The 11,479-nt window shown below is 44.2% G+C and overlaps 1 protein-coding gene across 1 annotated transcript; it reads right to left on the bottom strand.

Moving 5' to 3' along the window:
- Positions 1-75: 75 nt before the first annotated feature.
- Positions 76-3,251, bottom strand: LOC147466331 (organic cation transporter protein-like; the record flags this gene model as incomplete). The annotated part of the gene is made up of 4 exons (XM_086535646.1): positions 3,087-3,251; positions 900-1,038; positions 519-604; positions 76-335 (listed from the first exon to the last, which is right to left on the bottom strand). Coding segments are annotated over exons 1-4 (610 nt in total), but the record flags the coding sequence as incomplete, so codon positions are not given.
- Positions 3,252-11,479: the final 8,228 nt, after the last annotated feature.

Here is an 11,479-nt window from a genome sequence, read left to right as displayed (position 1 = left end):
AAACCGAAAGCACGAACGCACGAAAGCACGAGAGAGAATAAACGCGAAACCCAGCCCCGCCTCAACCCGCCTTACCGGCTGGCACACCGGTGAGGACGAGCAGCGCCGCCCCGCTTACGAAGCAGCACAGCACCGTGGGAACCCGTCGCCCGAACTTAGCCACCACGGGGTAAGCGCCGGTGTAAGCGGGGATCTCCATGAGGCCCGACAGCACCATGTACACGAAGGGGTCGCTGCTGAGGTTGCCGCCGCTGAGGGACAAGCCGTAGTACACCATGGCGAGCACCAGGTAGTCCAGGTACATGACGCTCGTGATCAGCCGGAGCTTCGGGGTCCTGGGGGAGAGGGGGGGTATGTGCATGTATATATATATATATATATATATATATATATATATATATATACATATACATATACATATATATATATATATATATATATATATATATATATATATATATATATATATACATATATATATGTGTATGTGTGTGTATGAAATGTGAGGATCGCCTTACCTGAAGAGGATGGCAGCGTTTTGGAAGAAGGATATCCCCATCGACTTCAGACTTTTCTCTTCGCATTTTGCTTTCGTTGGAGGCAGCTGGCGAGAGAGAAAGAGAGAGAAAGAATAAAAAACGAAAATATAAAATAAATGAAATATCATATTAAGACATACACACATACATTCATTCATACATATGTATATACTTTCATACAAACACACATACAAAGACGCACACACACACACAAAAACACACACACAAACACACACGCAAACAACCACACAACAACAACAACAACAAACCAACCAACCAACCAACCCCACCCCCCCCCCCCCAAAAAAAAAAAAAAAAAAAAAAAAAAAAAAAAAAAAAAATGCGCCTCACGCTACTCACTTCTTGCCTCATAAGTGACAGGACTTCATCCTTCGGAGGGAGTGCCACTTTGTTCCACTTCCCCGCCTTCTGCAGGATCTTCACAGCTCGGTCGTGGTCTCCTCTCACGGCTAGCCAGCGGGGGGACTCGTCCATGAACCTAGAGGAAGGAGGAGGAGGAAGAGTGGGAAGAAAAGATGAGGGAGGGAGGGAGGAGGGTAGGATGAAGGAGGGAGGAGGGAAGGAGGAGGGAGGGAGGAGGGAAGGAGGAGGAGGAGGGAAGGAGGATGGAGGAGGAGGGAAGGAGGAGGGAAGGAGAGGGAGGTGGAGGGAAGGAGGAGGGAAGGAGGAAAGGATGAAGGAGGGTGGAGGGAAGGATGAAGGAGGAGGGAAGGAGAAAGGAAGGATGAAGGAGGTGGAGGGAAGGAGGAGGGAAGGATGAAGGGGGAGGGAGGTGGTTGGAAGGATGAAGGAGGGAGGAGGGAGGTGGAGGGAAGGAGGAGGGAGGTGGTTGGAATGAGGAAGGATGAAGGAAGAGGGACGTGGAGGGAAGGATGAAGGAGGGTGGAGGGAAGGATGGAGGGGAAGGGAAGGGGTAGGGAATGATGAAGTAGGGAGGAGGGAGGAGGAGGAGTAAGTGGAGGAGGGGGGGAAGAGGGAGGAATAAAGAAGGAAAGAGGATGTAGAGAAGGGAAGAAGTAAAGATGAAGGAGGGAGGAGGAGGGAGCGAAGAGGAATGAATGGGAAGAATGAATGAGTGGGAGGAGAAGGATGAAGGAGGGAGGAGGAGGGGAGGACGGGGGAAGGGGGAGGGAAGAATGAAGGAAGGAGGGGAGGAGAAGGGAGAGGGGAGTAGGAACGGGGAAAGGATGAAGGAGGGAGGAGGAGAGAGGATGGAGGGAGGGAGGGAGGGAGCGGGAGGAGGGGAGAAGGAGAAGGAGGAGGAGGGGAGAAGGAGAAGGAGGAGGAGGGGAGAAGGAGAAGGAGGAGGAGGGAGGAGGAGAGAAGATGGAGGGAGGGAGGGGGGGAGGAAAAGGACGAGGAGGATGAAGGAGGGAGGAGGAAGAGGATGAATGGGAAAAGAAGGATGAAGGAGAGGAAGAGGAGGGAAGGATGAGGAGGAAGAATGGAAGAGAAGGAGAATAGGGGGAGGAGGGACGAATGAAAGGGGGAGGAGGAGGGAAGAACGAAATGTCATTTTACGCAATAGAATCACGTTAAGGTGGTGTATAATTCACACAGCTGCAGAGGCTATGTTAAGGCTTCTGCACACTCACTGATTAAATTACCATCGGTAACAGCACACATACGAATGTAATGTATTTGTATAGCACACACACATCTACACGTACGTAAACACACACACACACACACACACACACACACACACACACACACACACACACACACACACACACACACACACACACAAACACGTGCAATTAAACGCCTACTGTTTGCGTAAGTGCAAGGTGAGAATCCATGTGGATTCTGTTACAGCTGATTGCGTTTTTCATGAATTGTTTGTTTAAATTGATTACTGAATGGAAACTTTTACGTACATTGATGCAACCTAATATCTTTAGAATGTTTGTTTTTATTGTCTTTTACGCTTTAAATCTTCGAAGTTATCAAATACGCAATACAAAGAGATAGATACATAAACATATACAAAAACACAAACAACCACACATACATAATTACAAACCCACACACATACATACTTATACACCAACATCCCACCACCCTTTAAACACACACACACACACACAAAACATACAAATAAACAACACAACAAACAGAAAAAAAAAACCCAGAAAACACACAATCATGAAATATTTGAGTATTTTACTCAAACACACACACACACACACGCACACACACACACACACACATACCAACCAACCAACGCTTCCCCCTCACACCCACACCCACCCACATACACGTGACACACACACACACGAACAAACACCCCCCCCCCTCACATACGTAACCAGCAGCCCTCACCCCTCCACCTCCACCTCCACCTCCACCTCCCCCTCCACCTCCACCTCCACCTCCACCTCCACCTCCACCTCCACCTCCACCTCCACCTCCACCTCCACCTCCACCTCCACCTCCACCCCCACCTCCACCTCCACCTCCACCTCCACCTCCCCCTCCACCTCCACCTCCACCTCCACCTCCACCTCAACGCCCACCACTTACCAGAACAAAGGGAGCATCACCACTCCAATGACTGAGACGGTGAGCTGTAGTGTCCTCCAGTCTCTGATGAGATACGCTAAGCCTCCGAGGAACATCTCTCCCAAGGCCCATGGGATGAAGAGCATGATGCCGAGGGCGGTTCGGAACCGTGGCTCTGCGACCTCTATGGCTGTGGGGGAGGGGGGAGGGGGGGGGATATGTTTTTGTTGTTGTTGTTGTTATGGGGATTACGTTTTTTTTTGTTTTGATTTGTTGTTTAGGCTATTTTTTTTATCTTTATCATTTAGATTTTTTTAAAATTGTCATTACTATTATCATTTGCAATATTGCAATTTGGATTATTATGATCTTCATTTCGACCTTAATCATTCTCGTTTGGATTATTATAATGCTTGTCCTTATCTCAATAAATTTGTCCAATATCTCTTCTGTTATTACAAACCTTACTGTTATCAATATTGCATTTTATGATTATACTCTATCATAGCATATGATAGAACACATCTTTACTAAATTATTCCACAAGTCGAGTGGCTATTCATTACACATTCATTTTTCTGTTCCATTAACCCATTCATTGCTTTAAATCAGATAAAATTCCCCTAATTCTTACCGATTCAGATCAACATAACAAAGCTCTATCACAGGTAAAGCTCTCAATCACCCTTCCTGTCCATTGCTTCACTTCAACCTATCAATGCAATCCTCATCAACTCCAAACACACAAATATGGAATATATTGAGTGTTTCACCTGCTTTTCGCTTTCATCCGACACATTAACTAAGATATATCCCGTGTTGGCCCATTTCGCTGCAAGGCACCAGGAGAAACCTTCGCCACCCAGAGTCGGAGAGGTTGGGTACGCCACGTTGACCAACGTGGCTACAAAGACGAAAGCCAACGCCCCATCCAGGTCGAGAGGTTCTCCAAGGCCGTTGTACCTTGAGGAAGAAGAGAGAAGGAGAGGAAGATGAATGTGGTGGTGGTGATAAGGAAGAAGCGAGGGAGGAGGAGGAAGAGAAGGAAAAGGAAGAAGGATGAGGAGAGGAAATACGAGAAGTGGATGTGAAAGGTGATGCGAGGTTGGTTAGAGTCATATCTTTGCGAGATGCTTGCTAATCGTGTAGGAAAGGGGATAGATGGATAGTGAGAGAGAGAGGAAAGAGAGAGCGAGAGGAGAGAGAGAGCGAGACGCGGAGAGCGAGGAGAGAAGCACGACGGTGAGAAGGAGAGAGAGTGGAGAGAGATGAGAGAGAGAGAGAAAGAGAAATAGCGCGGAGAGGTAGAGATAGGTGGATAGAGAGAGGGGTAGAGAGGAGAGAGGAGAGAGGAGTAGAGAGAGAGAGTAGGAGTTGAGGAGAGAATAGAGAGGAGGAGGAGCGCAAGGAGGAGCGAGAGAGAGAGGTAGAGGATCGGAGAGGATAGGATGAGAGAGAGAGAGAGAATAGAGAGAGGTAGAGAGTCAGAAGGTCAAGCGAGAGAGTAGATCGGAGAGAAGAGGATAGAGTGAATAGGGGATAGAGAGAGAGAATAGGGTGAGAGAGAGATGATGGGAGGGATAGATAGAGAGGAGAGTGAAGAGAGATTGAGGAGAGAGAGGGATAGAGAGAGAGGAGAGAGAGGAGAAGAGAGCAGGGAGAGGAAGTGAGGAGAGAGGAGAGAGAGAGTGCTGAGGAGAGATGAGAGAAGAGGAAAGGTAGAGAAAGAGGGCAGAGAGGTAAAGGATTGAGAGAGCGGGTAGAGAGAGAGAGAGATGGAGAGGAGGAGAGAGAGAGAGAGAAAGTGTGAAGGAGAGAAGAGAGAGAGAGCGAGCGAGAGAGAGAGAGTGGAGAGGAGGAGAGAGAGGGTAGGAGAGAGCGAGAGAGAGAGGGAGAATTGATGACAGTCGAGAGAGAGAGAGAGAGAGAGAGAGAGAGAGAAAAGAGAGAGGACAAGGATAGAGAGGAGGGTTTTGAGCAATAGAGGAGGAGAGAGGGGAGAGAAGAGGAGGAGAAAGGAGAGAGAAAGGATTAGCCGAGCGAGAGGGGTAGAGGAGAGAGAGAGAGTGGAGGAGGAGGGAGATCGAGAGAGAAGAGGGGAGGAGAGAAGGAAGAGAGAGAGAGAGAGGGAGGGAGAGGAGGAGAGAGAGACGATTGAGATGGACGAGAGATGACCGGGAGAGGAGATGCGAGAGGAAGAGAGAGAGAGGCAGAGAGCGGAAGAGAAAGAGGATAGAGAACGATAGAGAGAGAGAGAGAGAGAGAGCGAGAAAGAGAGGGAGAGAAAGGATAGAGCGGAGAGGTAGAGAGCAGAGAGAGAGAGTGAGAGAGGAGAGAGGCTATAGAGAGGGGAAGAGCAGAGATGAGAGAGAGGAGGACGAGAGGAGAGAGGTCGAGAGAGAGGAGGAGAGAGAGGAGAGAGATGAGACCAGCGAGGGGAAGGAGGTAGAGGACGAACGAGAGAGAGAGAGAGGAGAGAGCAGAGAGGGAGAGCGCCGAGAGAGAGAAAAAGAGAGAGAGAAAGGATAGAGAGAGGGGTAGTAGACGGAGAGAGAGAGAGTGGAGAGGAGAGAGCAGGAGTTGAAGAAGGAGAGGAGGAGAGGAGAGAGCAAGAGAGAGGAGGAGGGGAGAGGGAATGAGGAGCGAGAGGTGAGGGTCCGAGAAGAGCTGGTGAGGAAGAGAGAGAGATAGAGGAGGACGAGAGAGAGGAGAGATGAGAGAGAGAGAGAGAGAGGAGAGGTCGAATGAGAGGAGAACGAGGAGAGATGAGAGAGGTGAGAGGAGAGAGAGAGAGAGAGAGGTAGAGAGAAGAGGAGAGGAAAGAGAGTGGTAGAGACAGATAGGGGGTAGGAGATTGAGCGAGAGAGAGAGAAAGAGAGAGAGAGAGAGAGAAATGGAGAGACGAGATGGACTGATAGAGGAGGAGAACGAAGGAAGAGAGAGAGAACCGAGCTGAAGAGGATGGAGGTTATGAGGAGAGAGAGAGGAGAGAGAGAGAGAGAAGAGAGAGAGAGATAGAAGAGAGAGAGAGAGAGAGAGAGAGAGAAAGAGATTAGAGAGAGGGGTAGAGAGAGAGATGAGATAACGAGAGGTGAGAGCGAGAGCAAAGAGAGAGAAAGGATAGAGAGCGCAGGGGTTAGTCGTGAGAAGAGAGAGAGAGGAGAGATGAGGGGAGAGAGAGGGAGAGGAACAGAGTCAGAGAGAGAGATGAGAGAGTAGTAAGAAGAGAGAGAGAGAGAGAGAGAGATGGAGAGAGAAGGCAGAGGAAGAAGAGAGGCACGGGAGGAGAGAGAGGAGGCAGAGAGAGAGAGAGAGAGAAAAATAGATAGCGAGAAAGGGGGTAAGGGTTTTACGAGAGAGAGGAGAGAGAGATGGCAGAGAGAGAGCAAGAGAGAGGAGAGAGAGCGAGAAGCCGGAGTGAAGAGAGCAGACTCATACGGAGAGGAGGGGAGATAGGAGGAGGAGAGGGAGGAGGACGAAAGAGGGATGAGTGGCCCGGAGAGGGAGGAAGACGAGAGAGAAGAGAGAGAAGAGGAGAGGCGGAGAAGGACGGGGTAGAGAGAGAGATGAGAGGAGACGATGAGAGAGCTAAGAGAGGCGGGAAGAGTTCCCGACGGGGGCGAGAGAAGGAGAGGAGAGCGCTCGATCTCGAGGATTGAGAGGAGATGGGAGAAAGGAGAAAGAGAGAGAGAGAGAGAGAGAGGACTAGAGACGAGAGAGAGAGAGAGAGAGGGGCGAGCAAAGAGAAGAGAAGGAGGATACAAGGAAGAAGAGAGGAGTAGAGTCGGACAGACGAGAGACGCGGAGGAGCGATAAGGAAGAGAGAGAGAGAGAGAGGAGAAGGGAGATAGAGAGTGAGGGAGAAGAGGAGAGAGAGAGAGGGTAACCGAGCAGGCGAGAGGAAAGTAGGAGAGAGAGAGAGAGAGAGTAGAGAGGAGGTGGGGAGAAGAGAGGAGGGAAGAGAAGAAGGAGAGAACGAGAGAGAGAAAGTAGCAGAGAAGAGACAGGCTAGAGAGAGGGGTAGAAAGGGAGAGAGATAGAGCGAGAGGAAAGAGAGAGCGGTCGAGCAGAAATGGTATAGAGAGAGGGAGTGTTTATAGACTGAGCAAGAGAGAAAGAGGAGAGAGATAGGGAGATAAAGTAGGGGTTAGAGAGTAGAGAGAGCGCGAGAGAGAAAAGGGAGAGAGAGACAAAGCGATTTAGAGAGAGGGGGTTAAGAGAGAGACGAAAGAGAGAGTCACAGAAAGGGATACAAAAGCAAGAGTGAGGGGAAAGGTAGAGAGAGAGATAGAGAGGTAGAGAGAGAAGATGAGAAGAGTGAGAGTAGAAGAGAGGAAGAGGAGAAGAAGAGAGATAAAAAGAGACAATGAAACAGAACAAAAAAAAAAATGTAACAAAAAATCTTAAAATACTTCAACTACAACAAATAAAAATAAAAACCAAAAACAAACAACCCCCCCCCCAAAAAAAAAAAAAAAAAAACACCAAAAAATCTCACTTAGATAAACCAAAAACAAAAGTAACTGTTTTCCACACTAAAACCTCAAACCTGGTCAGTGTGGATAAAGAGTGATAGAATAACCGGATACACCTCTCACTTATCAGCACAGAGAAGCCGTTTCAGTGGAGAGCACCCGAAAAAACACAAGAACCAAACATATAGATGACTCCGTGTTACAGTGCTCGCAGGTATTCCCAACCCACAGATACCAGTTCGAACTGAAATTGTTTGCGAAAGAAATAATTTTAATTGTTAAATACGTAACTTATTATAAGCTAGTGATTCAAGCGTTAGGAGGTGAACATGTAAGATAATGTAGACTAAGTGTAACAATGTTAAGGGCATTGGTAATTGTAATCCGGCGGTTTGTGGATGTATTGTGTGCAGGGAAAGTGTGAGAGAGCTATACACAAATACTGCAGGTTGACAACAATTTCAACACATGGTTCGAAAAATGTGCAATATTGTAGTTATACGAAGTTAGTAGCAGAAAATCAGGGTAAGACTGATTAATCTTAAAACTTAGTAGATGTTTTTCGATATATATAACACTATATATAGAATAGTATATAGTGATGATAGTATGAACTTATATGGTATATATATGTGATAGAATATAGTAATATATATAAAATACATATAATATATATATATAATATATATATATATATATATATGATATATATACTATATATGATATATATATAATATATATATATTATATTAATATATATAATATAATATATAATCATTGCTAATATACTATATATATAATATATATATATATATATATATATTATATAATATAGTTATATATTTACATTATATACTGTATATATATCTATATAGATATATTATATATATATATATATATATATATATTAAATAATATATTAATACATAAAATACATACATCATATATATTATCTCATTCTCACTAGTATCTTCATGGATAGCTATAGCAATGATTAATTCAAAAGGTTATTTACAGTCAAAGCAAAAACAAAATACAACAAACCCATAACCACATATCAACCCACATTGTTTGTCCCCCTAACAAACGCACACAACAAACTAATACCACAACCAAAACCACAAAAAAAAAAAAATATAAAAATCCAGGGAAGGAAACTGACCTCTCGTCCTCCTCTAGGTAACCGTTTGGTGGCAGACGTAACGGTGGAGCTGAAGGTGGAGTTGTCGACAGTCCCACTTCTCGAGTTGCAGCGGCTCTCGCTCCTCGAGCTGCGTCCCGTCGACAGGGGGTTCTTGCGACTGCAATACGCACTACTCTGAAATCGAGAGTTTTGTTCGGATCAATCAGGATGTGAGTAGTGGTGATGGGATCTCTCTGGAGGAAATGGGAGTTGATTGGAGGTTGTGTGGGTCCTTTTGTGAGCGATAGTTGTTTTGCTTTGAAAGGAGGTAGGGTTAGAGTTTGACTTCTGGAATGGATATAATGGGAGATACCACACGAGATATGATTGAAACCTAGAAAAAAACCAAAATAACAAGTCTGATCATACAAAATATGCACACCTCTAATCCTACTATACTCACACACAAATCCAAACTAAACAACAAACACACACATACCAACACTAAAATACTTACGCAGAGCGAATAGTATTCCCATTTTAAATATATGCTCCATTGAATATTATCCCATTTTAACTCATGCATCAAGGTGTTTCCCATATAGCTCATGGCAAATGGTAGTTTTTTTTAGAACTTGAACATATGTGAATGGTACTTCTTTACAAACAATCATTCAGTTCTTCGTTTTTAATGAGATTCAGTTCAACTAGAATCTACACGGTACTATTCAGACTAGTCTCGAAATCCACTATATTTACTGCAAAAGCTGATTACACTTACCGTGTTTCGAAAAAAACGAGTATTGAATCCCCTACTTTCCCCTTTTAACTCACAATTACCCGTACGACCATGCATAATGGTAATACTTAGATACACTAACTAGACTCTCCATGAGCTTTCCGACTGATACACATGTATTTTCCTCGTAACCTTACGCAGGCAGAATCTATAACCTGGTCACGTACACCATATATAATAACGAAAAACAGTCTACACAACACAAAACCACATGATTAATTTACTGCCGAGTCGTCAATGTTCCTTGTCACTTGTGACGCGAGTCATCCCTCACTGCCATTCAAGAGTTCTAAGGTCGGACTTCTCTCACTCTTTTACGCTTATGTCGATGTCATTATCTGTCTGTTCTATATTTCTGTACGGTCGTATATTATATATTAAGTATATTTTTATATATATATTCGTTATATAAATATATATATTTAGAGTCGTATATATATCACTAACACTCATCACACACATCACACATCACAAACACACACACACACCACACACAACATCAACACACACACACACACACACGCACACACAAAAGAGCGCACTCGACACACAGTTTCACACACCACTCAGCACACAGATTTATAGTATAATAATATATATTATATATAGATGAATTATACTTATATATATATTATTACTTACACATACATCTCACACACACACACAACACACAGCATCACAACTCCACACCACACACACACATCATATATATATATATATATATATATTCACAATAATATAATGCTTTATTATCATGAATATATATAATATGTATATATTCATACTCACATCTCACTACTACACACACACACGACATACACATACACACACACACACACAACATCAAACACGACACACATCAACATATAATAATTATATATATATATATATATATAATATATATATATAATTATATCTTATATAATAGTATTATATAGATATATATATATATATATATATAGGGTATAATATATATATATTAATATATATAGGTTTATATATATATTATAACATATATATTATTTTCTATGTATATTATATAATATACATACACACTACACACACACACACAACACACACACACTCACACACACACACACACCAACACACAGTCATATATATATCATATATATATATATATATATAATATATATAGTATATATATATATAGGGTATATACTACATGTTGTATATAATCAAACTCACTATCTCAGTAGTACACATGCATAAATAAAACACAAAATAACAAACAGCGCAACCGGATAACAAAATTACAGACAATACACCTATTCACAAATCACTAGCCCACCCACAAACAAAACACTCACAATAAACAACATACAAATCCCCACACCCATCCACACCCACTAAAACACAACCCGCACCAACCCATTCCACACCCAAAAAACACACCCACACACACACTTGTCCATACACCATACACAGTACACCCCCACCCCCCCAACCCCCACCCCCTCACCCCCCACCCCTCTCCCCCCTCCAATCACGCGCACAAATACCAACTAATTAAACCTTAATCAACTCACTCTTGCGTCATATTGTTGAGCGACACGGTCCCATTAAAGGCTAAGATGGGCGTGGCCAGGTCAGCGTAGTCGTGGGCGGGTGGGCGGCACGAGTATCGAAGTTTGGGCGCCATGAATGCCCCGCCCATCGCTTGCAACACGACGATCCAGAAAGCTGTCGAGATGTGCAATTGCAGAGGAGTTTGTGTGGATGAAGAGGGGATGATGGGGTGGGGTGGGGTGGGGAAAGGGGGTGGAGGGGGTGGAAGAAGATGGGGAAGAGGAGGAGGAGGAGGAGGATGAAGATGGGGACGAAGTAGATTGAGGAGGACAAAAATGAGGAGGAATAAAGGGGAAGAGGAAAGAAAGTAACAAAGAGGACAAAGATAAAGAAGGAAACGGGGAAAAGGGGAAAAGATGGATGGGAAAAGGAAAAAAAAAATGAATGGAGAGAATATGGAATAAATAGAGAAAATGGTAAAAATGAATAA

This window comes from Penaeus japonicus, unplaced genomic scaffold, assembly GCF_977035675.1.
Source record: "Penaeus japonicus unplaced genomic scaffold, GWHDUDI00000001_assembly GWHDUDI00001747, whole genome shotgun sequence".
NCBI lineage: Eukaryota > Metazoa > Arthropoda > Malacostraca > Decapoda > Penaeidae > Penaeus > Penaeus japonicus.
This window is presented reverse-complemented; position numbering and strand designations above follow the sequence as displayed.